This window comes from Balaenoptera musculus, chromosome 9 (assembly GCF_009873245.2).
Source record: "Balaenoptera musculus isolate JJ_BM4_2016_0621 chromosome 9, mBalMus1.pri.v3, whole genome shotgun sequence".
NCBI lineage: Eukaryota > Metazoa > Chordata > Mammalia > Artiodactyla > Balaenopteridae > Balaenoptera > Balaenoptera musculus.
This window is the reverse complement of record NC_045793.1, coordinates 1,271,802-1,299,791: the sequence shown is the minus strand read 5'-3', so window position 1 is coordinate 1,299,791 and position 27,990 is coordinate 1,271,802. Positions and strand designations below refer to the sequence as shown.

At 48.6% G+C, this 27,990-nt stretch overlaps 1 protein-coding gene across 5 annotated transcripts in view; it reads left to right on the top strand.

The window, feature by feature from the left end:
* DNAJB6 (DnaJ heat shock protein family (Hsp40) member B6) overlaps window positions 1-27,990 on the top strand; it is a 57,445-nt gene that overhangs the window by 18,659 nt on the left and 10,796 nt on the right. For 4 of the 5 annotated variants that reach the window (XM_036864466.1, XM_036864467.1, XM_036864469.1 and 1 more), the window contains exons 3-8: window positions 1,568-1,677; window positions 3,589-3,648; window positions 4,473-4,583; window positions 15,344-15,475; window positions 16,786-16,927; window positions 17,751-17,821. In XM_036864466.1, coding sequence (XP_036720361.1) covers window positions 1,568-1,677; window positions 3,589-3,648; window positions 4,473-4,583; window positions 15,344-15,475; window positions 16,786-16,927; window positions 17,751-17,821 — 626 coding nt within the window. Of the gene's footprint in view, window positions 1-1,567; window positions 1,678-3,588; window positions 3,649-4,472; window positions 4,584-15,343; window positions 15,476-16,785; window positions 16,928-17,750; window positions 18,500-27,990 lie in introns of those variants that run through there. The other variant, XM_036864470.1, reaches the window with a different exon arrangement.

Here is a 27,990-nt window from a genome sequence, read left to right as displayed (position 1 = left end):
AGGTTGATAGATTTTTAGCCTAGCTCCAGACTAATGCGTAAGCCTGGAATAATAGGGAGTCAGGTTCTGGTTTGTGTTGTAGGAGCTAGCTTTTCAAGGCTTCATGAAGTTGATACTACTAGACTCAGGTGTGCAGATGGAAATGAAGGATTTTTGAACCAGGTCGTTCTTTTAAAAATACTCAACTAATTCAGCAGGTTGACTGCCGTTGGGCATACCTGAAGCTGCTTGCAGAATATCCCTGTGTCAGACCTTGGCCAAGAAACAGTGGGGACCAGGCGGCCAAGGACATACCTTAGAGCTGTGTCACCAGTGGGCTGTGGGGTTTCTCCTGCTTGCTCACGGTTACAAGCAAGAACAGCTTGGTACAGTTGGAAGTAATTGTACTGTTCTTAAATAAACGTAATATGTGCACAGTACTTGTATTAACTGATGGAAAATCATGCCTGTATTGTGCCAGACACGATTAGAGCACGGCGTCTCCGGGTGACTAAAGCAGTGGAGTGGAGAGGCGAACGCATGGTACCCCTTAACTCACTGTGTTATACCTTGAATCTAAGGAAATCTAGCAGTCTTTCACAAGGCATAGATAATTGAACCTTATCCTGGATGCTCATACATTTCTTCACTTTCACACAAGCATGCTAGTGCAAACCAGTTCTTTCTCTCTTTAGCTGCTTGTATGGTTTGTCTTTTTTTAAATGGAGGGCTTGTAGCACTTGAGGGGTTTTGGTCTGCTACTGCATGGTTAGGTCCACAGTGATTTAATAATAAAGTACTGTTTTATCATTAGATTCCAGCTTTAATCCGATTTTAATAAGTTAAGCTGAGGTTTTTGATTAAAATGCTGAAATTAAATTGAACCACAGCAGCCTTACATTAATAACTTGCCAAGTGTTAGAAGGACTGTCGGTTTGTATTCTAGTCATAGATTTTTAAGGAGCACGCCCTCTCCCCGTCTCACGTCCCCCCGGCCCCCCCTTTGAAATGTACACTGCTTATGTGTAGCTAATTAGAAAAGAGGATTTTTTTTTGTTTTTTGGAAAGCATGTACTTGTTAATGTTAATTGGAACCACGGAGCAGACCGACCTTGGTCATGGAATCTTTAAGTGAATCTTGAATTCAAATCTCAAGTCGTGAAAGATGCTGGAATATTCCACTGTGCTGTAGCCAGTGGCCCACCTTCGCCCACTGATGCGAAAGTAATGGGCTGGTCAGGCGATGGGGACATAGGGATAGGGACAGTCACGTTGGCTGTTTTCTCTCAGGGAGCAAGGCCTTTGCACGTGCTCCATTTTCTCACCCTTAGCACCATTAGTGCACGCTGCCCGTACTTTGGTCCTCACACATTTTAAAAACGTTTTTTTATCTCTAGAGGTGGGTTTGTGTTATGCTGTCGATTTTGGAATGTTTTTTTTTTTCATTCTGGCAGAAAGGGAGATGTTACAACAGAAACTAAGGTTAATCTCACTAGTTTGCAGCTGTCATTTTTTTGCTTAATTATGTTTCAAAGCCCACTGGCTTTCTGGACATTGGATTGATCAGTACCCTTTTACTCCTTTTAAGATATAGGAAACTGGCACTGAAGTGGCATCCAGATAAAAATCCTGAGAATAAAGAAGAAGCGGAGAGAAAATTCAAACAAGTAGCTGAGGCGTATGAGGTGTTGTCAGATGGTGAGTAGCCCAGCATGGGGGCTGTGCCCTCCCCAGGGCCTGCAGACGGAGGGATGGCTGAGTGAGGTTTGGGACAATGAGAAGGAGGTTTTTCTTGTGCAGATTTGACATTCCTGTTCCTGGCAGCCACTCGGTAGGTTAGCCTGAGTGCTGTGAGGCACCCTGGCCTCCAGACTTCTCCTGGGGTGGCTCTTTTAAAGCAGTCCTGACCCCTGGTCTGGGGACTGACGGGACAGGTCAGGTCGCGGGAATCTGTCTGGGTCACTGTGGGTGCGCTGGAGGCCAGCTGTGCAGTTGGTGTCGTGACCTCTCATCCCCGTTGCCCTACTGAACACCCTGTGTGAATGTGCTGGCTTCTGCTTGGAAGGATCTCCTGCGTGTCAGGAAATCCGGCATCGCGCGTACAGCTGAGGTTCAGACTTCGCAGCTGGTAGGTTTCCCTCCCCAGGTCTAGAGCTTAGGTATTGAATGGAACTGAAAGTCAGATCTGCTGGCTTAGTTTCAGGGGTCACGCGGAAGGTAGCTGTCAGCCAGATAGATTCCCCAGGTTCTTGGTAAGAGAACCGTTGTGTGTGGGCCGTGTGGTAGGGAGAAGACTGTGGAACTTTGTGAGAAAACTGGAGAACTGCTGACGCCACCTTGCCAGGAAGCGGTACTGGAGGGCCTGGTATGAGTCGAGGCAGAGACATGTAAAAGATGAGAGGCGGACTCACCGACCACAGGGAGTGGACCCTTTGCTCCAAGTGTCGCTACATGTGGCCAGGTTCACTGTTAAAAGAGAGTTCTGATTTTAGAACCAGCTCCATGTGACCGTCACCCGTGTTGACAGCCGTGTTAACGCGGGACCATCTTGCTTAGGTCCTAACAGCCCCTCCGCCTTTATTTTGAAGGAAGGCCTAGTCGTCCTGTCTCACGAGTGACGTTTGTCCTTGTTATCGTCATCATCGTCCCGGTGTGTGTGTGCTCGTCCAGCACGCCCAGGTTTGTGGATCTCACGGACCAGGAGCGTGAGAAAAAGGGAGGACTGAAGTCAAGCTTGATTTTCGGTAGAAAGAGAACCTTTCAACTCCCATAAAAATGCTGTTTTTTTGTTTTTCTTTTTTTGGTGAGGGGGAGTGTATTTTTCACCTTCTCTTACTCAGCCTTCAATCCCAGGAGTTACCTTCACAGATACACAGTGACTGTTCTTACAAGTCTCTGATTACCAGAAACTGGCTGTAAATGGTTTGCTTCTACGCTTGTTTCCCCCATAAACCCCTGTTATTTTACCACACGATTTTGTAGAACTTGAGATTTTAGGGGAACACACATCGTGTATCAAAAGAACCTATATGTCTGAGCAGGGCTGCATCGTGGTTGTTTTTATTCTAGAGCATAAATGATAAGATGACCAGGGATAGTAGACCATCATCAAGGCTTGGGTGGGCTCTTGCCTTAAACCAGGGTGATAAAGCTGTAGGCTTTGGGTTGGCTCTTACTCTGGCTGTTATTTAGTTCATCTCTTTTCTGCCCTCACCAAGACCCTGTCCTGTTTCTCTTTGTGCCACAGATCTTATCCCCCAGTTGGATTTTGTAGTAAGAAGGTACATGTCTAGGGTTGGAATCGTTTTGCAACTTTCTATTGGGGTTTTGATGTAGTATGCATGGGCGCGGTGAGCAGTAGAGTGAAATAAATGTTTTAAACTTGACAGTACTTAAAAACGTTTCGAGTTGTTTTTAAGGGAGAGAAGCACTTAGATGTTCCGTCTTTCACCTTTTCATCTACAGTAAGGGAGGCCTAGCTCTTTAAAACTGATCGTGGAAATTGAGAACCACAGCGGGTCTTTGGTTTACAACTTTGGAAACACTTTATTGAATTTTGAGGAAAAAGAACAACTTGGTCTTTACTGACTTGTCTTTTTAAATTTATAGCTAAAAAACGGGACATCTATGACAAATACGGCAAAGAAGGATTAAACAGTGGTGGTGGAGGTATGTGTGTACATGTTGGTCTTTCTCTTGGCCTTGTAGTGACCAGAGGAGGTGGTCTGATGGCAAAGGGTCTTATGGGGGTTCAGTGTGTTATTTCTCTTGGACACTCATGTTTCAATAAATACGGATGCAGTCTGGAGGGTGGGCTGGATGGGGGAAGGAAGGAGAAATTGGTAACACGGAAAAAGCCTATTGAAAATCTCTTTGTTATACTAGGAAGTGTATATTGGTGTACATTTTGTAGATAGGAAATACTGTAAAACCTCGCGTCAAGAGTTTGTACCCTGAGAGCAGTACCTGATGTGTCAAAATATCCTTAGGGTTTAAAAAAAAAGATTCTTTCGAAAAACTAAATAACCACCTAAGTAACTGCCTCTGGTGGTGAGACCTAGACGTGTGTATTTTTGATGAAAAGTTCCTGCAGTGATCTGCTGTCCTGCCGGCTCCACAGTCGGCATTTGGACATTCACGCTCCAAACCGACCGTACACACGTATGAGTGAGAGTTTATGTGCTTGGCTTACATGAAGTTTCACGACAAAGAATAAGAACAGTGTAATATTGTGTGCTGATGACACATTTAGAGATGGTGAGAAAGTCCTCGGGCGCTGTGTGCAGCTCAGGAACGCTGACGTCCAAGCACATTTCCCAGCTCTGGGCTCAGGTGGTTTTGATCTCGGTAGGGCTTGAGAGAGCCTCAGGTTTATGAAACATTTTCCTTTTTTAGATCATGGTTTGTATTGAAATATAATGTCCTGTAGACAAGTGATTGTGTGTCAGCTGCGAGCAGGAATCCGTAACTGACATCTGTGCTTGCTTCTGTAGGTGGAAGTCATTTCGACAGTGCGTGTGGGTTTGGCTTCACATTCCGAAACCCAGATGATGTCTTCAGGGAATTTTTTGGTGGAAGGGACCCATTTTCATTCGACTTCTTCGGTAAGTTCATCGTTCTGGGTCGTTGGTTACATAATGTGTCCGTGACTCTCGAAGACAGACATACCCGTTCTGTTTAATCACAGTTGTAGCTTGTCCTTAAACTTGCTGTCTGAGCAGTGCAGGAGTTTAACTAAACCCCTTTTCCTTCTCCCTTCAGAATATTTTTCTGAATTTACACCTTGCGTGTTTACATAATAAAGGCTTTAATGTACTCATTTCCTTGGCTGTGTTTGCCTCTGATGAACTACCTCTGCAATGGGAAGGATGTGGACACTTGGGGCTCAGAAATGCTGTTCCTGGTCGGACAATGCATTCTATGTGAATTTGCCGTGTAATAGTCTGGTTAAAAACACTAAGCATCGAGGCAGATGTTGTTCAGAAGACATTTGATCTATAAACTTGTTTTTGTTTTTCTAATTGTGGTGTTAGGACTATTGAGTTTGCAGTTTTTGGAAAGAAAGGACACCTCTAGAGCAAGGCGTCACAGATGTTCATCTTTGAGAGAACAGCTTTGCCAAAGGAGACTGTGCTGCTCTAGCTGCTGTTTCATTGTAGGAGAGGGTTTCCCATCCGCTGCACCTCTTGGTCCTGGTGCCCGACTAGAGGCAGAGTGTCGGGAACTCATGTTAGGGTCTGGTGTCGGGAACGTCCGGTGTGCTGGGTGGCTCGAGAGGTCAGGGTTCATTCAGCGTGTGCTGCTGAGGCCACTGTTGTCTTTGGCTCCTGGAGGGGGAGACATACCCTGTGTTTGCTCCCTTCATTGCCTGGAGCCTGGTTGAGAAGACTGAACGCCACCTGCAGCCCCTCAGGAGGGAGACAAGAACAGCAGTTCTGTCTACAGCTAACACAGGGGCACCAGTGGACCCTGCCCATGCAGGCATGAAGAGGAGTAAGGCGCTACCGTGTCTGGTAGGTGGTGGGCCTTTTACATGGTGCAGTCCTTCAGTTTATTTCAGATGGGGATTCAGAGAGACTGTCCTTATTTATTTATTTTAACATCTTTATTGGAGTATAATTGGTTTACAACAGTGTGTTAGTTTCTGCGTTTCCTTATTTTTTACTATTTTATGGCTTTACTTTCTAAGGAAGTAGCTTATGGAGGAAAGGTATGTATGTATACTAGTGTATATTTAGCGTTTTCACGGACAAGTGTAACAACAAAAGCTAAGCAGGGGAGTGTTCCAGTGGGATGGGGCAGGAGACTATGTCTTTTTTGAAGACTTTATTTTTTGCATTAATTGCTTCTACCATAAGCAGAAATATGTATTGGGAAGGCTCCCTATAAATATGATATGAAATATAATTATGTCCTTTATTAATTTCCCCTTATATTGGTAAAATATCTTACTGTAAGAAAAACACAAACAGTTTTAATGATCTTTCCCATCTTAAAATTACCTTGTGTCTCATTACAACCTTTAGGGAGCTCCAGATGTGTTATTTTGGGGGAGCAGGGCAGGTGCTGGGTGAAATTGGCCCGGTGTCTGCCACCTCGAGCTGTGAGGGGGGTGGCAGAGAAGGCAGAGCAGGCTGCCCTCGCCAGGGCCGTGGCCGGCGGCGCATACGTGCCGCTTCATCACTCACAGGGCCTCTCAAGGGAAGAGCCCCTTAGTGCTTGAACAGTAGCCAGGTTTTGTTTTCCTTGGGAAAAAAATCTGACAGGCCAAGGTTTCTCATTAAAAATGATTTTCCTTGAGCCGCTCTTTCTAGAGTAAAGAAGGGATAGAGATGATAATCAGATGTGGATGAGTTAAGTAACATGTGGTCCTTACCCATTATGAGTACTGACTTCCACATCTTCTAAATTGAGGTTTGTGTATATAAAGAAATCTTTATGTGTATCTGTAATTCACTTAGAAGAGTTACAGATTGCAGGATGTACGGTGGAAATTTCTTCCGTTGGATTCAGAGTCCAGTTTAGGAGAGACCTAGTCTTCCTGTAGATCTAGACTCTCAGGCCCTCTGTTTGAGATACTGCGTTGCTCACGTTTTAGCACTAGGCATTTCCCATATGTTTCTCGTGATTGGTGTGGCAGTGATAACTTGTCCAGTCCATTCTTGTAGGTGTTCTAGGTGACTTCCGTTTTCAGGCTCTCAGGGTTTGCACACAGGAAGAGAATCTGCGCCGCGGCTACTGCAGGTATGACGTGACAGTGTGCCCCGATGGCGGTATGTTCAGTGCAGAGCTGAGTGAACGTAGGGTTGGGGTTTTTCTGCTTTGGCAGTGATTTAGTTGATGTTTCTCAGTATCCAAATCAACCCGGTTATAGCGTCCATTTATAGTAGTGTGTTATTTTTTCATAATTTTTCACACGACCGACTTTTTTGCGCTTCCGTTTTCCAAAAAAACCAAAAAGAGTAGCTCAAAACCTGTTAAAAGACATTCTGAGCTTCACTTTGCGTTTATCAGAGTATAAAACCCTCTTGACTTCAGACTCCCCAGATGAAAGGGGAGGAGGCTTGAAGAACCAGAGCTGGTGGGAAGGACTGAGGCCTGAGGGGTGCTGCACAGACCGCCACGCTGCAAGGACTGTTATGTGGCGGGAGGAGGCCGTGGGCCTGCGGGCCTGCAGATAGACGCAAGCCTCCTCGACAGACGCCTTCCCAGAGAGGGAGGGGAGAGCATTTCTGAGACGCCGAAGACTGGCTCTGCAGTGGAGGATGAAGGCCGACTTTGCCGAATGTAGGGCACGCACAGAATGTAGGGCACGCGCAGAACGTAGGGCACGCGCAGAACGTAGGGCACGCGCAGAACGTAGGGCACGCGCAGAACGTAGGGCACGCGCAGAACGTAGGGTACGCGCAGAACGTAGGGCACGCACAAAACGAGCCTTAGGGGCGTGTTAATTGGAAAAAATTAATGAGCAGGGATTATACTGACGTGAATTAGGATGATCCCTTCATTTGTTTATTATTGAAGGATGCCGTTACTCGGTAGAATGATGCTCTAAGATAGAAAAGCTTTGACCATTACAGGCCTAGCAGGAAATGCTGTCTGGGAGACCTTTCTCCCGACTTGCACAGTCTGGTTGGATAGCCAAAACCAAGCTCTGAAACCGAAAGCCTCTTCCCGAGAGCGAGAGTGAGTTCACTTGGCTCGTGTCCCCTCCGCGCGGGCTCGGGTCGTGCATGGGCACCCGGCCGAGCGGGGGAGAGGAGGGGGCGTGGGTGCAGCGCAGGCAGGCGGGGCTGCGGAGGGAGGGGCGCGGCCAGGCGTGGGGGGTCGAGAGCCGGTCGTTCCGTCCCCCTCCAGGGTCGGGGAGGCGGCCCGCGAGCAGCTGGCGCCCGAGGAGGAGGCGGTGCAGGAGGGCAGCAAGGAGCTCGCGCCCGGCGGGGTGGGCGGGGCGGGGCGGGGGCGAGCTCCCCAGCAAGGGCCTGGAGGCCGCCTCCAGTGAGGACGGGCCCCCGGGGGCCCGAGGGGTGTGAGGACGCGGTGCGGTGAGCAGGGCGCTGACTCCCTGCCCACGGTGTGTCTGGAATAAAGACTTCCTGCTGCCAGTGCCCGACGGTCCTTGGGCAGCTCCCCGCGGCCGTTGTGGAGGTGAGTGGAGATGCGCAGGGGCCTGGGACGCCCTGCAGGCCACCCTCCACGCGGAAGCCGTGTCACAGCCCGAGGCAGCGCCTGTGCTAGTGTCCAAGCGGCGGGAACAGTAGACCCCGAGGTTGGAGCCTGAGACAGGGTGCGGCCTGCCTGGGTCCCTCCCCAGGCCTCTTCTGGTGGCCTCAGATGGTTCTTTCTGTGTCTTCACGTCGTGTTCCCTCTGCATGTCCAGATGTCCCTTTTTATAAGGACACTAGTGACATGGCATCAGGGCCACCCGAGAGAGCTCCTTGTAACTGGATCGTCTGCAGAGGCCCTACTTCCCACATGAGGTCACGGTCACTGGCCTGGGGGTTAGGAAGGCCGCATCGATGGGGGCCCCGTTCACCCTATAACGTGTGAAGACTTGTTCTGCGGTTTAGGAGCAGCACATTTTGAAAGGGGAAGCCTTTGAAGTTAGACACGCCGAGAGAAGCCGGACATGGGAGAGTGTAGCCTGCGGCAGTGGGAGAGGCCCTTGGGAGAGGCAGGGCCCGGGTGGTGACCCCCCCGGGTGGGCCTGAGACCCGGCGGCCAGCGTGCCCCCGTCCCCGTGGGCCCAGGCTCCGCCTGCACTGACCTGCACGCGAGGAATTGGAAAGGCGGCAAGGAGTAAGGCTTCAGGTCCATACCAGACAGCGTGTGAAGTTTCCTGCTAAAGGAGTTAAAAGAAAAACACTTTCCACGAGACTTAAAACGACTGCGAAGCCCCTGTTGAGCCCCTGGGCCCCCACGCTGGGGGAGGGGTGCTGGGGCCAGGAGGCCAGGAGGACCGGAGGGTGGCTCTGTCCGTGTTTGGGAAGTCCTCTGTCGGAACGGGGAGCAGGCGTGTGAAGATAGCTGGGCGAGGGCGGGTGCCGTGCTGGTGGGCCTCGTGTTCCTCTGACCCAGACCCCGCCCCAGCCCAGCCCCAGCGGGAGGGGAGAGGGTTTCCTGAGAAGGTCGCGCTCGGTGGTTTTCTGGGCCACGAGAGCAGCAGCCGCGAGGTTCGGATCATCTCCCCCGGGGAAGCCAGCACCTGCCGCGAGCTGGTTTTGAGGGTGTTAATGGAGCTCCCGGCGCCAGCCAGGGCAGAGCTCCCCGAGTCCGTGTAGGGCTTGCTCTCCTTCCCTTCCTCCTGGAGTGGTGCTCCCCTGGCCTCAGGTGCAGGGCGAGGGCAGGCCACTGGCTGGGTGGCTCCCTAGTGGTTTGTGAGGGGACGGGTGGCACCAAGAGAGAGAAGGGACCCTGGCGAGACGGGCCACACACTGACCCTCACAGACTCTGAGGGACAGAGAGTCTCAGGGAGCCCCAGACCTCTGCTGGCGTCTGAAGTGGGACGATTTGGGTCCAGTGTGTGTATTTGGGATCCTTGGCTTGGACAGAGTTCTGTAATCATTAGAAACTACAGTGCTCCTACCAGACCTGTGATGTAGCTAGAAACTGCATTTTGTAACAAAATAGTTGTGTGCAGAGTTGAAAGTGTGATGTTCATTTGGCATATATTATCTGCTTACTGTTTAGCGCCAGGCACCACCAGATGCCGGTTCAGCCACGGAGAGGTGTCCCAAACCCATCCTCCCCAGGGCTCCAATCTTCTATCACGCTATGGCTGTGTTTCTGATTTGCTCCCGTTTCTGTTTCAGATTCTTTTCAAATATCTTGTTTTCTACTTCTGAATATGTGAGAAAAAAACATTTTAAAACTTGAAGTTGTCGTGAAAGGAGTGTTTTGGTTTTTGTTTGTGGTGTTGGGATTAGCTGGGAGAGTCCCGTTGAAGTCTGTCTGCTCCCCTTGGCCTTTGGACTGCAAGTGTTTCCCCTTCCGAAGGGCTGCTGTAGTTGAGCTTTGAAACGGTAGTAGCGCCGTGTGATTTTCCTTTGTTTGAAAGGCCCAGGATGCTTTTTCGAGTTTACGGCGTCTCCTTTTTTGTGCGGTTTTCTGTGTGTGCCTGGGAACTTGATGGCGTGTGGCCGTGGGAAGGGACCGGCGGCTGCCCTGAGTCACCAGTGCAGGCCTCTCCCTTGCTTGGGTTTTGTGTTCACTGCAGTGTTTCCTTCAGGACAGAGGGAGGAGTGCTCATAATCATGGCACTTGGCTTTGCTTCTGTTGGCGTTTGGTGTGGACTTCAGTATTTGGCTTGAGTTGGTTTCAGCCAACTGTTGTGGTGTGGTTACTGTTCTATCAGATACTGAATTTTGGTAAAATTTAAGGAAATGCATGGGTCTCAACGTCTTTGCACTTAGCTTTTTCCTTAAGTCTTCCTCTGTGTATGTATGCGTGTAAACGTTTGTTCCATCTTGCGCTTAATTTTTTCACAGCATTCAGTGCAGTGTATTTTTTGTCGTAAGTTTGACATCGTTACTTAGGGTGTTGGTCAGTTTAGTGTTTTGCAAATGTCACCTTCAGGGACTGTGTTTAGTACTTCTGAGAGAAGAGCAGGATCTTACCAAGTTGTAGAGGTGTGTTTGATCCAGGATGCCTAAGACACTGAAAAGAAAGAGTTAAATCATAGGATAGGTATGTGCCTGTTTCCTGTAATGTTTGTATCTCACAGCACAGCATTGTTACAGGATAAAGGCCTGGCTAAAGACTCTTCTAAAATGACCAAGGATACAGAACTTAGAAAGTCTTTTATTAGGTAGTCCAGAGAGACAGATCCAACAGGGTGTGTATCTCTATATCTCTCTCTGAAGAAATTTAGTATAAGGAATTGGCTCATTTGATTATGAAGATGGACACTTTGAAAATCTGCAGAGCTGATGCCCCAGTTTGACTCCATCAGGCTAGAAGTGCCATCAGTGTTCCGGTTCAGAAGCCATCAGGCAGGAGAATTCTCTTGTGTTTAGAGGGGTGGGGGTTGGCCTTCTGGTCTAGTCAGCCCTTTGGCTGATGGGATGGGGCCCACCCACCTTGGGGAGGCCAGTCTGCTCTGCTCACTGGGCGGTCATCTCACCCGAGAACACCCTTGGAGACGCCCCCAATAGCTGGGTGCTGTGGCCCCTTCAGGTTGACACACAGAAGCCGTCCACTCCTTCCCAGCTCGGCACCCACACTCGTTATCTCCTTGAACCATGCTTAATTTCCAAATAGAGACAATAGCAAGATCATAATCGTGCCTAACGCGATGGCTGTCCTGCATGTAATCGAGAATGTGCTAACCTTTCTCCCAAATAGGAGGTCAGGTCCTTGAACTTACCTTTCTCCTTGGTGCCCTATAGCTGAAACACTGTGATACAAAGCCTGCACTTGATGTGATGTGATGTGATAAGGGGGTAAAAGAGGCAAGAAAACAAAGTTGTGCTTAGTATTTATGAATAACATGTATGCACAAAGTATTCATAACGAAATTAGGAGGAAATACACCCGGCAGTTCCAGCCCTTGTTTCTGTAACAGAGCCTGTGGTCGTAGCTGCTGTTTGTAACTACCTCCTTCTTCCACCTGGTCCATATTCCCTTTGCCCATCAGGCACCTCGGCTGGCCGTGTGGTTCTGTATCCCTGGGGGAGTGAAAGTAAAAAAGTACTTGGTAGAATATTTGGTTATGTTGACATGTCTTATTAAAACTTATTTCTAAAGTAAATGCAGTATTTGCCCCTTTTAACCTCAAAAATAATAATATAACACAGGCTCAACGTAAGAAATTGGACAACGTAAATGAGATAAAAGGAAGGAGGGGGGAATCAACCTTTGTCTTACCACCAATTGAAAGTCCACTGTCAACATTTTTCAGATACTACAGTTGGGATGTGTGTGTGTGTGTGTGTGTGTGTGTGTGTGTGTGTATATATATATGTTCTCTTATGCCTTTTTCTAAAGCGTAAACTTGATGACTATTCAAATACTTGGACTTAACATGCTCTCCATTCATTTACTCTTTTGGAAAATTAGGTAAGTTTCAGTTTTCACTATAAATGCTTTGGACTCCTTTAGTATAGTAAGTTATTTCCATGTTTGATGAGTTGATTTCCCTGAAGTAGAATTGAATTGCTGGATTGAAGGGTCTTTAAAAATTGCATTTAGCTTGGGGGGCTGAAGATCGTAAAAGCCTATGACCCGTGCTCCGCAAACCAGCAGCCGCCAGTGACGGGGAGCTCCTAATAGGGACCTGCCTGACCTCACAGTGGCGCCTGTTACCAACACATCGCTGTGGTCATGACTTTTTTTTTTAATGTGTTTTTTGGTGTCACCATGACTGTTACAAATGAGACTTTTCATTTTTAGGGTTAACTGTAGTATCTGAAATTACACGTTAAAATTCGGTGACTACTTGAATTGTAGAAAGTCATATTTAGGCTGTATAATAGAAAAATATGCAAGATAAAAGATTTTAAAAATAAAAGAATACAAAAGTACAAGAAAATGTAATTGAAAAGCTAGCTGGCCTTATTCTTACAACATACTACTCAACCATCTTTTGAAGTAGCTTCTGAAGAAGGTGATTTTATAATTATGAAAGGCTTAATTTAGCTTCATGTAAACAAATTAAAACCGTTTGTTTAGCGGTGGTATCACATGGACACTGGTTTAAGTTGGTCTCAAAAGCCCTGTGAACAACCTTTAAAGATTTAGTTGCTGTATGAACCTTAAATTGTAACATAACTAATTGTTACAGCAGTAACAAAAGGAACACTGCAGAAGGACACAAACAACATGATTCAGTGTAAAATAAACTTTTAGAGCGTGCACAACAACACATCGTTTAGGAATTCGTATATGGGTCGTGAGAATCTGAAGCTGGCCCTGTAGAGTCTTCTTAACGGCTACTCCTTGAAAGAGAAAATTACTGCGCTGGGAGCTTAAACTGTACTTGTTGCATTATGTTTCTGTGTCTTAACGTGGGTGGTTGTAACATAAGAATGTGAATTATCTGCCATCTTGTAGATCGGATCTATAGAGAGTGTGTCACTGCAGGTGTGTAGGCCACAATAATAAGGTAAAAGGTGACTTAGTAAATAGAATGCTTGTGTTTTATTTGAACAGGATAAAGTCTCTGAAGAAATTTACAAAATGTCTCCAGCTCTAGATAAAGTTTATGGTTCATTTTTCTACTTGCACTTCTAAATATGGTAATAATGGGACTGTAAGCCCTGTTCACAAGGTAGCTGGTAAATGAATTTCTTAAAATTGTGTTTGAAAACGGTGGCGTCTACTGTGGAAGTGGGAATTAAGCCAAGACCAGCAGGCCCTGGGGCTTCCTTGTTCACAGCAGCAGCCCTTGCCCAGTACTGCCGGGGGCTCGGGTCCCCTGTGGGGCGGTGGACCTGGTCTCTGTGCGGACACGTTCACTCCTCCTCCCTCTAGCACTGCCTTCTTTCTAGATCTCTCGACAGGCCACCAGTGACCAGGTTTTCTAAATGTTTGCTTCTTCAGGCCTGTTTTCGTGTACTTTGCATAGCTTGCTTATTTAAGAGAGGCCTTGTAGGTTTTTTTCTTTTTTGCTTTTTAAAAGAATTTTATTTATTTTTGGGCGCGTTGGGTCTTCGTTGCTGAGTGCAGGCTTTCTGTAGCTGCGGCGAGCGGGGGCTGCTCTTGTTGCAGAGCGCGGGCTCTAGGCGAGTGCGGCCATGTCGTTTTGCCACCCCTTTCCTCGCCCCCATTCTGAGCGTTCCTTAAGCTGCCTTGGCCTTGCCTGGCCCTTGGTCATTCCTCGGGGTCTGTGACCAACAGCGCACGTAACCTCTCGCACATCCTTTCAGGTCACTGCCAGTTACCCTGGGGGTGTAGTATGCTGCTCAGGTCACGTTTGTCTGTAAGCATGAGTGCACCATGAATCTCAATTTCTACTTGGTTTCGTGCTCACTGTGTGTTAACTTTTCTATTTACTTTTATTTTCTTTTCATTTTACTACTCAAATGCATTAACTTCCTGCTTTGGTCACCCTTGCCTTGTCTTAAAAATATGCCGTGCTGATTCTGTAGTTTGTGTGTCATGGGTTGCTTTTTTCTCTTTCCCCGACATGCATTTCTACCTTACTCATCCATCAGGAGTCCTTGTTTTTATTTTTCTTTTTTCTTTTTTTTCTTTTTTTCTTTAAAATTAGCTATCATTCTTAATGGACACTTTTTTGTTGTTGTTAATAAATTTATTTATTTATTTTTAGCTGCGTTGGGTCTTTGTTTCTGTGCGAGGGCTTTCTCCAGTTGCGGCGAGCGGGGGCCACTCTTCATCGCGGTGCGCGGGCCTCTCACTGTCGCGGCCTCTCTTGTTGCGGAGCAGAGGCTCCAGACGCGCAGGCTCAGTAATTGTGGCTCACGGGCCCAGTTGCTCCGCGGCATGTGGGATCTTCCCAGACCAAGGCTCGAACCCATGTCCCCTGCACCGGCAGGCAGACTCTCAACCACTGTGCCACCAGGAAAGCCCAGTGAATTTTTTAAGAAGTTTGTATAATTCATGTTTTCAGTAGGTGCTCACTGATTGATGATAATAACCAAAAAAAGCCCCTGAACTGTCAAGGCTAATCTTATTTTTATTTTCAGGAGCATTTTGGTATCTCCGGTAGTAATATGATGCCTATTCACGTTAGTAATTTTCTATTAAAGTATAATGTAGTGTCTGCCAATTAACATTTATTCAGATTTGACTTCAGCTAATCCTTTCTAAAATTTTTTTGAGATGTCAGGCTTACAGAAAAGTAAAAGGGATTCCTTAGCACTTGGCCCAGAATCACCAGCTGTTAAATTTTGCCTCACTTTGCTACAGCATTCTCTTGCGTTATAAGTAAATACGTTAGAAGAATCCATTTTTGTTTTTATTCCTGAATGACTTTGGAGAAGGCAGCCCAGACTCCATGCAGTATGACTACTTAGGTGTGAAATCATCCTGACCTTTTAAATGGTGTCAGCTGGGACAGTGTCTACCAGAACTTTCAGTAAAAAGCTGTGTTAAAACAGCTCTCTGTCCAAGTCTGTAGTGCAGATTAATGACCTTGAGTGTTATATTTATATATAGTGTTGTGTTTTTTTGTTTGTTTTAAATCCCCGATGTATTCTAGCTTTAGTTGCATTAAACAAGTAAGTAAAAGTGCTGGTTAGATGGACTTTTGGCTGCTCTGTTGATAGGCTACATTGTTGTAATTTCTTGGTAAGTTTTTTGTTCCTAATGGAACAGTGTATCATAAAGCATTAACCCTTATTGAAGCTCTCCTGTGAAAAAGCAAAATTGAATCAAGATTTCACAAAGCACTTCTGTTTGTTTTTAGAAGACCCGTTTGAGGACTTCTTTGGGAATCGAAGGGGCCCCCGCGGAAGCCGGAACCGAGGCACGGGGTCGTTTTTCTCCGCTTTCAGTGGATTTCCCTCTTTTGGAGGGGGATTTTCTTCTTTTGATACAGGTACTAACTAAACAAATCTGTGCTTAGTAACCTACATTTTTTCCCTAATCTTCCCAAGAATGTTATACTTGAAAACCTACTTCTGATCTTAACTGTTAAAGGCGGCCAGCATTTAATGAAATTGCTGGTTAGAAGGAGTAAGGTGTTTTGAGATAAATAACTGTGAGATAACCCACTTAGACAATCTCACTAAATCCTTTTTTATCGAACCTCAGCAGTTAAAAAAATTCCAGTATCTTAGGAGAGTCCAGGTTGATGGGGTCAGGAGGTGGGGCTTTAATGAGGTCTGTGTGTGACCAGAGCCAAGCTGAGTCCCCAGGTGAGGTGTGGTCACTTGCGTTCGCCCTGCCGCACGGAGCTTAGCTGTTGATGTAGAGGCCGTCCACCAGCTGCAGTCACGTGCACACGGCCTGATGCAACCCTGTGTTTCACCTGAAGAATTGTAACCGTAGCTTTTCTTTGAAGCTTGCCCAGTTCCTCTTAACAGAGGAGCTGCCGTGTTTCTGGTGCTCAGTTTTGTTTAAATGCTCTGGGGTGAGCACTGGCTGTGCTCCTTGTACAGGTCCCCACACAGCGCACCTGCGAGGGCCCTTCTCCTCAAATGCTGGCTGGACTTGGTTACACAGGGCAGGTGTCGGTGCACTTCCGTCCAGCACATCCTTTCGTTAGAGGCCATGTGATGTGCTCAAGTGTAAGGGAGAGTAAAATAGAGCTGGTTAAAAATACCACAACAGTACTTCATTTAAGAAATGTGTGTGGGACGGGACGCAGTCCTTACCTTTAAGGATCCTCAGGAAGAGTTGTTAGGGAGTGTGGGACGTGTGCTGTGATGTGGACCTTTTGGAGTGGGACAGGTAGGTAAGTTCTTCAACAAGCAAGCAGTCTCAACGTCGAAGTTGGCTTGCTTTGGTGTGGCTGTGGAAGTCAGTGTCCGTAGTCGATCACCATGTAATTGAGAATTAGTCCGTGAACTGCAGACCCGTGCTATTCCAGATAATTCTTTGTGGTATTCTTTCTAAAGTTATTTCAACTTTTTAATAATTCAGATTTTTATTCCCTGTGGTCACAATTACAGGGAGCAAGTCAGAAGCAAGTTGGGTTTGCCCATCTGTGGCGGGAAATTTGCTCCATTCCTGTGAGATGCATGGCATCAAGTTGCTCCCCTTCAGTAGGGTGAAGTGCAGGGAAGCCCAGCAGAACCCTTTGTAAACGGGGGGGTTCCTCCTGCCCTGTGGCTCTGATGAAAATGTGTGCATTAAATCAACAGTGGACGTACTAGTCTCTAATCTTTCTTTCCTGTTTTCCTACAGGATTCACTTCCTTTGGTTCACTAGGTCACGGGGGCCTCACTTCATTCTCTTCCACGGCATTTGGTGGCGGTGGGATGGGCAACTACAAATCTATATCAACTTCTACTAAAGTGGTTAATGGCAGAAAAATCACTACAAAGAGGTACTGTGATCTTCTCTAGTTCATATTTCGAATAAGTAGGTGTGGTGTTTCATTGGTGCCACATTTTCTTTGCACACCCTCCAGTGTGTGACATATGGGTTGTATGTTAAGTCTGTCTGGTACCATGAGAATCTTAATCTCCGATTTAGAGCTTTTCCTTCTGAATTTTTGCTCAGTGTTATATATTAGACATCACCTTTATTTAGAGCCATGTTCATGGGTAATAGTGTGTTGGAATGGTAAAATGGAAACCGTTCATAGTGAAACCGTGACCGTTCTGACTGCTAGTGCCTGTGCCCGTGTCCAGTGTCAGATTTTTTTTTTTTTTTAAATTTGAGAGACAGCTTTTTTTTTTTAATTGATTAATTAATTAATTTTATTTTTGGCTGTGTTGGGTCTTCATTTCTGTGCGAAGGCTTTCTCTAGTTGTGGCAAGCGGGGGCCACTCTTCATCGCGGTGCGCGGGCCTGTCACTATCGCGGCCTCTCTTGTTGCGGAGCACAGGCTCCAGACGCGCAGGCTCAGTAGTTGTGGCTCACGGGCCCAGCTGCTCCGCGGCATGTGGGATCCTCCCAGACCAGGGCTCGAACACGGGTCCCCTGCATTAGCAGGCAGATTCTCAACCACTGCGCCACCAGGGAAGCCCCCAGTGTCAGATTTTAAGAAACGTCTGTCCTCAGCAGGTTGGCTTCAGCCACAAAATTAGTAATTGCACGTATATCTGTGGCAAGTCCTGTAAAAATATGCATGTATATTCACATATATGTTTACTTATTTGATAACAAGATGTTAAAATGCCTCTTATTCCCCCCCCCCCCACCAGGATTGTCGAGAATGGTCAAGAGAGAGTGGAAGTCGAAGAAGACGGCCAGCTGAAGTCCTTGACGATAAATGGTAAGGAGCAGCTGCTGCGCTTGGATAACAAGTAGCTCGCCGCACGTGCGCAGCAGAGCGTTCCCTCTGGCGCGCGCCGTGGGAGGATTGACAGGAACATTTTTTTGAAGATTTCACACGAACTCGACTTTCCGTATAACTGTACTTAATCTAAAGTATTTATACACAGCTCATTGGAGCCCTACTTGTCATAGACTTTTGAGTTTATTGTTGGGACCACATGATAGGACCATTTTTTTTTTTTGTCTTTAAAATTGTTGTAAATCTCTGTATGCACTTTGCTTTTTTATTAAACGTAATCCAAGGTGGCCGTGACTCTTGCGTACACTAACACCAGCACGGACCTGCTTTTCCATTGTGTTTGAAACATGAGCCAGTAGTGTCAGCCTGCTGTGAAGTTAACATCGCCAGGGCGAATCTTCCACAAAAGTAATTTGAATTTTTTTGAGTATTTAGTAGTGAAAGATATTAATGCATTAATGGTAATACATTTCTGGTTTAATACAAACTGAGGATGTTTTCTAGTTGTGCATGAATGCTGGCAACTTAGTAAGTTTTGACAATTGTTTAAATATGTAATGTGTTAAGCTTAGGTTTAAAAAGTTAAGCTGGTAAACTGGGTCTTTGTCATTTGCTTAAAAAAAAAAAAAGAAAATAAATGCAAATGTGTTTGGTGCATTCTTTCCTGAGTGGGGCGAGGCCTCCTGTGTGTGTGTGTGTGACTTTGTGCCTGGGCTCCCAGAGTCCTTTCATTCCTGCTGTGTCTGGTCACTAAGGCCGATGCTGGACATCAGTTACGTGTGTTCTTTGGTGTATTTGGAGTGTGTATGAAAATTTTCCTATCAGTGTTGAATAATGATTAGCAATTTATTGAACATTTCTTCGGTGAGGGAGGAAACGGCTGTCCAGTTTTCCATTCTTCAGAATATGTTGTTGTTTTCTAGGTTATGTTTGATGCCAGCTCATTTAAAGATAATATGCACAGTAAAGTCATGGAATGATACAGGTGTGGGCAAATATAAAGGTGTTTCTTTTGTTTTTCAATCAGTATAATCTGTCACGATAACCATTGATAACTAGAATTCCAGCCAGAGGAATATGAAACAAGAGTTTGATTGTATTTATACTGCCCCACTCGAGTTTCTTTTGGAACTAAGCAGTGTGAAACTGCTAGAAGAAGGTGTTAAAAAAGACATTGCAAACTTGAATGTAAGTATTGGAAGACAGCTGGACCAGGGAAGACAAGGAAAGGGGCTTCCGTGCGCCTGCCGTCTTAGCTCGCAGAGCCTGCGGAGGAGGAGGTGTGGGCACCCCACACGCCGGGAAACCACAGTGCAGAATCTGCTTTCACAAACTGAAACCCTAGTACCAGAAAGTCTGCTTTCGTTGTTGCCGTCAGGGTAGGTGGTTTCTCTGTTACTACGTGAGAAGCTCGCAGGAACAGCTGCCAGTTCCCTGACTTGGAGATGATATTTTTCATTGATGGGTGGAACGAACCGTTCGGTAGAACAGGCTCGGTGGCCCCCTTGGGACACCAGGTCAACGAAGAGAAGTCTCATCCGGCCCCCAGTTGTTAGTGTCCCAGGACGCGTTTCATTGGAACCTCGGCTTTACGCGTCTGAATGTCCTGGGACGGGCGGGTTTAGTGCAGCCCCGGTTGTGAGCAGGTCGCTCCACTTGGGGGCGCAGGTGGAAGGGGAACCTCTTCTGGTGACGTGTTTTTGAGGGGAGCATCGCAGCCACTGTTCGCCGTTCCCGCCTGTGAGAAGTGCCATTATTCTGCACGTCCGTTAATAGGAATGTTAATGAAATAGGATAGAGAGCTTTTGCCGTCGGGGCTTGTTCCCTGAGTACTTGGAAGCAGTCAGGTTCGTTCCTGCAGCCTTGAGTCCGGTGTGCTGTGAAACAGCCGTGAGCGGTGAGGTGAGTGTTGTGTCCAGCCCTGGTCGTATCACCCACAGAAGGAGTGACTTGGAACAAGAGCATTTAATTTACGTTACAGGTCTGGTCATTTGTTAGTCCCTGTACTTTCTGATTTAAAAAAAAAAAAAAATCTTCCTGTAGCCCTGAATGCCTTTGCAGCGGGAGACTGAGCTCCCCACAAACTGCCGGTGCCCACTGTCTGGGTGAGCCCGCCGCCGGGGCTGTCGCATCATGTGTGCTCTCGTTTCCTCCATGCTCGGGGTTATCGTAACAGTCGCTCAGGATGGAGGTCTTCTGTTTAGTTCCCCGGAGCACAGTCTTGAGGGGCAGCAGCGTGCTGTGCTTTTCTCACTTACGCTCTGTTTTCTTGTCCCCTGTAGTTTGCACCTCCCTTGCTTTGATGTAGTTCAGTGACGGCTGGTTGCCTCATTCCTGCCTTTTCGGTTCAGGTTTCAAAGGTTCCAGGTTTGCTTTTAGCAGCCCGGTTACTGCTGCTTTGTGATACAGATGATACCAGTGGTCACACCTGCCCCGGTAGCTCATCTTTCTTCCTCTTGAGGGTCCACAGAGGGCACATTGTAGAAGTTTGCAGAGAAAGCGTTAGACTTACCTGAAGTTACTCTTGTAACCTGTGTGTCTGGCCTGCTGGAGTTTTCAGTACAGATGTGGGGAAGCTCCAGGGACGTTATTCGTGGGACAGCACCTTTCCAGTCAGTTTTCCCTTTGTTTATTGTCTACTGAAGCCTCGCCACTCCTGCTTGATTACCCACTAGCTGTCCTCAGCCTCTTCAGGGGCTGCTCTTCTTTCTCCTTTCAGCACTACATACTCACATGAAAATATTTTTTTTTTTAGAGAATCCAGCAGTAGTTTGTAATTCATTTAATTGTCTCTGCTATTGCTTCTCTGTGGTTAGCCATCAGCAAGTTCAATAATGGGATAATTATTACTATTTCAGGAGGTTTTCAAGCACAAAATTGTGGAGTGAGTTTGAGCACTTGGTATGGTGTGGTCAAGTGGAGGTTGAACTGTATGACCCAGTGGCCTTTTTTTGTTTTTTTAATGAGGTACGAGATTCTGCCTCCCTTTGAGTTATTTTCAAGGTGATTGGTACTTTCAGAGTGGGTGGTTTAATGCTGCAAGTCTAGAAACATTTGCTTAAATAATTAGATTCTTCCTCAGTCACCGTTTCTTGCATCCTTAAAGTTAGTCTAAGGCTTCTGCTTTTAGAGCTGGTCACATAGGTGACTTTTGATTTTTGTCTCAGCACCTTTGAATCTGCTGTTCCTTGCCATTCTAATGAATTGGGTTAATTAGATGGAGATTTAGTAGAGTATGACTAGTGGTTAAAATGGGATAAGACAACTTTTTTTCTTTCTTTTTTTTGGTGACTAAATTAGTTATTTCATCTTGCTACTTGAACAGGTCAGAGGAGGGAAGGTTACAACAGCTGTTTCTCTGTCAATCAGAAATCTAGAAATCATGGTGATCATGGATTTCCAAAGACTAGACCTGGCTGGGACTTTGGAGAGAGTCTTGCTTGTTAGAAGTGGAATTGGGCATCAGAAGACCCGGTGCTTGTTCTTTGCTTAGGTGAATCTTTGCTCCTTGCTTCGTGCACTCTGTAAGTTGTTCTTACCAAACTACATACAAAGGCACTAACTGAGGTTTTGGACCCGGGTGAGTTCTGCACTTTGAGGAGAGCCATGACTATTTCTCCTTTTCCCTCTGACCCCAGTATTCAGGGAACAAAGACTCCTCTTCTGCAGTCCAACCTCCATAGGAATACAGACCCCACGAGGGCAGGATTTGCCCATTTTCTTGCTGCTTCTCCCTAGTCTGTGGTGCTGGAAGCATTCCCTAAGTATCTGTTGTATAAATCATCCCATGGCATTCATTTCCACTCTGCCCCTGGACTGCTGCCCTTTGAGCCTGGGAGCACCGTATCTCCCAGTCCGAGTGTACCGAGTAACCACCAGGTCTGGTTTGGGAGGACTGGGGGGTGCTTCTTGGTTTATGACATTTCTTTGTTCTTTGGACCACTGAATAGTCCATGGTGGTGGTAAGTTTCACAGTCTAGTAAGTAGAGCAGCTTAGTACTTGTCCTTTTCTATCCTAGTAGGGTTGATTTGCTTCTTGAAAGGAACACAGAGCACAGCAGCGTCGTGCTGTTCTCCCCATCCCTTCCCTTGTCCTGTCCTGGTCCCCAAAGGCATTCAAGGCATTGGTAGGACATCACGAGGACAGGACTTTCTTACCTGGAGCATGTCTCAGGGCTGTAGGACCCAGAGCTGGGCATCCTGTAGCAGAAGCAGTGTCGCATTCTTTCTCCCGTTGTCTCGTAGAGAAGACCACATTTGCTTACCGTGTGATGCGGGGAGTTCCCTGCCCTTGCGGAGCTCCACTCAGCTGGATGGCAGCGTGAGCCCGCGGGCAGGGTGTGGACGTGCGTGAGAGTACTGCAGGCGGTGAAGCCAGGAGGGAGAGGTGGCCTCTTTGAGGCCTTCCTGGAAGTAGTGGTCAGACTTTGGTCCTTCCAGGGGCCGTCCCAGCATTCTGGTGGCCGTCCCTCCACCCCAGGTGGGCACAGCGTGACCACAGTCTTCAGAGACTAATATTAGGCTTGTTCCCCTAGTTTTTTTTTCAATAATTGAGATGTATTGGTTGTTTTGAGGATCAGTACACAGGACATTCCAGTTTGCACACAGTTCTTAATGTATGTACCAAAAATCTAAAAAGTCATGTAGATATTATTCTTCTTGAAACAGTAATTCCAGTGACTTTCCAGCTTAAATTCTGGAGGTAGCATTTCCTTAAGAGGGTATCAAGTACCAGTATCTTCACATGTGGACAAGCTGTTACACCCCGAGTTCCACTGTTGCACAATTTAGTATCATACGCACTGTACCTACATACGTACATATGTTAGCCGACTCACTAGGGAACCTGGTTGGACGACCACCAGCACAGGTGTCCGAGGACACTGAGTTCTGACTGGGACGGCCAGCATCAGGCACAAGTCAGCGGGGAATAGAAGTCGTTTAAGATATTCAAGACACGTGAACTGTATGAGTGGGTTATATTCGGTTGCCGTGTGTTGTGCCGTGTACTACAGCGTACAAAGACCACACCCAGCATTTTTGGAGTGTTAGCTGAGAGCCATTCAGAAACCACTCTTTTCTGGTTGTACCAAAAAAATACCGCCAAACGATTTCCCCTCTTCAAGTCGTTTATACTTAAAAATAGGATGACATGGGATTTCCTCCTAATTAAAAATGTTTCTGGAGTTCCTAAAAAAATCTTGCGTTTACCAAAGAGATGATACATACACCCCCGTGACTGCACAAGGGGGGATGGGGCGGCCCCCGGGGTGCGGCTGCGCCCCTCCAGCCCAGTGCAGCCAGACCCCCGAGCGCCCGGGGGAGCCCCTTCGTCCACTGGGCTTTACAGCTCCCTCTCCCTCTGGTTTGCGTTTGCTTCGAGGGAAGAGTTACCCTTTCCTGCTGCCGTCTCTCCACTTTGGGGGAACGTTTTCCCCTCCACCGCCCCTCAGTCAGCGGCAGTGAGGAGGCACCCAGAGCCTTCACCCAGCTGGGCTGCCGGGCTGCGCTTGCTGCTGTCGGCCCCACGCCCAGGCCGAGGGCTCTCACCTGACACACCGGCGTGCTGGAGGTGCCTCCAGGGCTCTGATGGCACGGGATCCCGAGCCGGACGGGCAGGCGAGGTGCTCTCCGCGCGTGACGTCTGTGCTTCCCCTTTCCGTGGGCTGCCTGAGGGGTCCGCGCACAGTTGACCCGTGCTCGTGTGTGTGAGGAGCGTGGCGGAGGGTTCCTGTGGCGGCCAGGAGCTGGCTGCTGGCCGCCTGCCGGGCGGGGTCTGGGTTCCCGCTGCCTCTGGAGTGGCTGTGGTCGCGTGTGCCTGGCTGGGGCGGCCGTGCAGCCCGTGGCCTGGGCTTGGGGCTGCTGGCGCCCGTCGCAGCTCTGGCCTGAGAGTCCTGTGCAGCCCGGGAGCCTCGGCGTCCCTTTGTTCCTGTGATCATTGAGGTGTCTGGGTGGCGTGCGTGTCCTTGTAGGAGTGGCTCTGTTGGGTCGGGGGCCTAGAGGAGGTTGAACAGTCGGGGGGAGAAATGTGTGCATTTGAAGCTGGTAGTCATAAGTTACTTTCCACCAAGAGTATGTGCCTACCAGCGTACTTGTTAATGCTGTCTGTTAACAGTTGTTAAAATTCATGTTTCTGGTTTCTGGATGAGGTGGAGCCTCTTGGTTGGTGATGGCGGGTATCCCTGTTTTTCTGCGGTTGTTCCCTATTTCACAGGCCCCTGTTACATCATTGTTTATGAGTCCTTTGCCTGCTCTGTTAAAGTGATTTTCCTTTTCATTTGTCATGTGTTCATTTGACGTACTGTGTGGCTTTTGGGGTGGCCTTTTGTTTAATGTCCTACATGTTCCACAACTAAAAAATTTCCATATTTTTTTCATGTACTTTCACTTGTATGTTTGCTTCTTTAATTTACTTGGAACGTTTGTATGTGTTAAAAACACCCAACTTTCTCCCAGATTTCTTGCCAGTGTTAATACCTACTAAATCTCATTCAACACGCGACTGTTCAGGACTTGTGTTCTCTTGTCCTTTGGGTCTTCTTTTCGGCCCGGGTTGCACTCTGTCATGTGGTGTCCACTGGTGGAGTGCTTTGATGAAACAACTGCGAGTTCATGGCACATGGCCGCTTAGTCTACATAATATGGTTTTTTAATAAGTCTTTAACGGGTGTCAATATTGAGAAGAAACTAGAATCACTCGAGATTTTTATGTGGATTAAACTGTGTCTTTAGGAAAATAAGATTTTGTGAATATAAGATCCTACCAAAATTAGAATGTTTATTCTTTTTGATGATTTATTTCAGTTACTGTTTATTACGACAGCCTTCGGTCATTTTTTTTGTTTTTGTTTTTGGCTGCGTTGGGTCTTCGTTGCTGCGTGCGGGCTTTCTCTAGTTGCGGCGAGTGGGGGCTACTCTCTGTAGCGGTGCGCGGGCTTCTCATTGCGGTGGCTTCTCTTGTTGCGGAGCACGGGCTCTAGGCGCGTGGGCTTCAGTAGTTGTGGCATGCGGGCTCAGTAGTTGTGGTTCGCGGGCTCTAGAGCGCAGGCTCAGTCGTTGTGGTGCACGGGCTTAGTTGCTCCGCGGCACGTGGGATCTTCCTGGACCAGGGCTGGAACCCGTGTCCCCTGCATCGGCAGGCGGATTCCTAACCAATGCGCCGCCAGGGAAGCCCCTTTGGTCATCTTGATGGAAGTCGTGCTTCAGCCGCGCGGTCAGATCCCTGCAGCCTGAGTGAGGACTGAGCAGGAAAGCCGGGTGGCTCGCCCCTCAGGGCCGGCCTGTGTCGCGCGGGTGCTTAGGGCATCAGAGCGTTGCTTTGTCCTTTATGGAGCGGGTGGTAGGAGTGCCCCCGACAGCACACAGCCCTCGCCCCTCCTTCCTCTCCGTAGATCCTGACTCTCACCCTGCTTCTCTCGGGGCCCTTTTCAGCCAAGCGGGCACGTGGCCCCAGAGACAGTGGTCTCCGCCGGAGGAGTGGGGCCTGGGGCTCTGCGGCTCCTGAGGGCAGGGTACTGGGGCCCGACCCGAGGCCGCCTACGCGAGAGCAGAGTGACGTGCCGGGGTCGGGAGGCCGGGGCGGTGGCTGGCTGTGCCTCTGCCTCCCTGGGTTTCCATGTCGCGATTGTTCTCGAAGCGCACAACCCCCGGGGGTGTGTGGCGGTGAGGTCCGAGCTCCAGGCACTGTTGGCCAGAGCTGTGACGCCCCTACTTTCCGGGTGAGTGCGGGGCCCCATCTGCCCGAGCCCGGCCATGCCCTCCATCCCGGGGTGCTGTGGTGCGTCAGGAACTATCCCCCCCCAACCCCTGCCCCAGGAGCAGGTTGCTGAGCTGCCCTGCCCCGCAGCTGTCTCCGCAGACAAACGAGCGATGCCTTAACCCACCGGGAGAGGCGGGGGAGAGGCGGGCGCTTGCGGGGCTGGTGGGCGCCTCAGGGCAGGTTAAGGGGCTCCGCCCTCTGTGGTGGTAACACGAAGGACGCTCTAAGCTGTGGTGCTGGTGGGGAGGCCAAGCCCACCGGCCCTTCACAGGAGCTTTTGACCCTTGGTGTGGATTCTGTGCAGGACTTAAGTTCAGAGGGGCTCGGACAGGAGAGTTCCTGCTGTTGTCTCCTTGACCTTTACCCTCGGTGGTCCGTGTTCCTCCCGTGTCCGCACGGCTGCAGCCAGCACCACCGCCCACCTCCTGCCAGAGCCTGGGCCCCTCCTCACTCGGTCCCCCTTCACGTGACCGCCTTCTCGGTCCACCTGATGGTCAGTCTCATGCATCGTCACCGTGTCGCCTGCCCGCAATCTGGCAGCAAAAATTAAGTCGCTCCTTGCTTAGAGTCAGTCGCCTGCGAGGCGCTTTAGACTTGGCCGTGTGCCGCTCTTCCTGCCTGCTGTCCCATCCTTGACGCCTGCCCTGCCGCACTCAAGTCACGTCGTGGTCGGTGCCGCCTCCCGAGCTTTCCCCGCGTGCTTTCGTGCCTCGCTTTCCTCCCCATCCTGGGAACGGCGCGCCTGCTCTTCCTCGCCTCTGCGCCTGCTTTTGTCTCTGCGTCCTCCGGCCGTTGATCTGCGTGGGCCTCGTCCTGTCATGCTTTTCTGTTTGCGTGTGTCCAGCACTGAGTCCCTGAGAGCGAGGCAGCATCACATGTGCCAGGCACTTATCAGGCCCTGAATATTTGAATCCTCTCTTGGGCCAGTGATGCATTTTTGGATGTCTGAGTCATCTACATTTGTGTCCGTGGTATGCATGATAGGAAGAAGTATGGGATTAACCCCTGGCCCGACCCCTCAGAGAAAGAAAACAGCAGCCACAACCGAGGCCTTTTGGATTGTACGTATTTGGAAACAAGTGATTCTGTTTTTATATAAGGAAGTTGGCTTTCATTTGCATGTTATCAGCCAGATTCCTACTGCGTATTCGGACTTCATTTGGGGAAAGAAGTGGAGCATTTGGGTTAGTGGTTGTGCACATGGGACGGCGGCTGGGACATTCCCCTCATAGTTCCTCGGTGACTTCAGTGAGCTTGGGCACAGGGGCACTGGCAGGTTGTGGTTTGTTTTGAAATTGTATCTAACTTGGTGCTAGAAGGCAGGATGTTTTCTGTTTCCCAAATGAAAAGGATGTTTGAATTGTATCCCACGTAAACTTTAGTGAATTCACGTGCGTTAATAGCTAATTTCTGCAGAGGAAGAGGTTAGCGGAAATTATGCCGAAACAGTAAGTTCTGTTTGGGTTGTAAGAGTGGATGTGACTTATTTATTTTTCTTCAAGTAATGTGTTTTGCCTTTATATAGTAAATTGCTGAAACAATTAGTGAGTTTCCGTAGAAGAGGAATGTTTCAGCAGTTAACAGAAACGTATGGAAATTTTGGAAAACGCTGTAGAAAGAAGCCCAAAATGTGGTTGGCTTTCAGAAGGCGTGATGTTGGGAGTGGGGGGATGGGATGGGAGTGGCGGTCGTCACTTCCTGGTGTTAACTCCTGGAAGTCGAGGTTGTCCCGAGAGGCCCCACGTGGATCTGTGAGGGCGGGGGCGGGGGCCCGCGTGGGGGCCTTCTCTCCTCACGAGGGGGGCGCGTCCTCCTGTCCTTTAGCAGGTGCTAGACATTGCCGTCACCTCTTCTGACTGACTCAAAGCGTCTGCCGTGTGGTGGCATTTGGCGTCCCATGACCCTTGGTGGGCAGCGTGCTTTTTTTGGAGAAGGTTTTTGTTCAGAGGAGAGCCAGCCCTGGGACGCCCACCCCACCATCCACATGGGGCCTGGGGGGTCTGGAGGCACGAGGGGTCCTGTGAGTGCTAAGGCCCCCCCCCCCCCGCCCCTACCCTGAAAGTGGGTGCCGGCCGATGCTGAGTTTAGCAACTGAGCATCGCAGAGCCCAAGGCTCCTTCTTCAAAGCGGAGGAGCTTTGGCTGCAGGCGTTTTCTGGGGCGGGTGGTGGAGGCAGCTGGGCTGTCGTCTGGGTGTCGGAGGGGTCCTGGCTTTAGGGAAGAATGTCTCGCCGAGGAGAGCCTCTGTGGGCCTCCCGGGCAGCGTCCACCCTGCTGGACACCATCAGGGAACCTTCCTCTTCGCGTCGGGAACCACAGGCTCAGGAGTTGTTTTGGCGACAGGGCTTAGGGGCGGCCGTGTCTCCTCACGCAGCTGGACTCACAGCCCA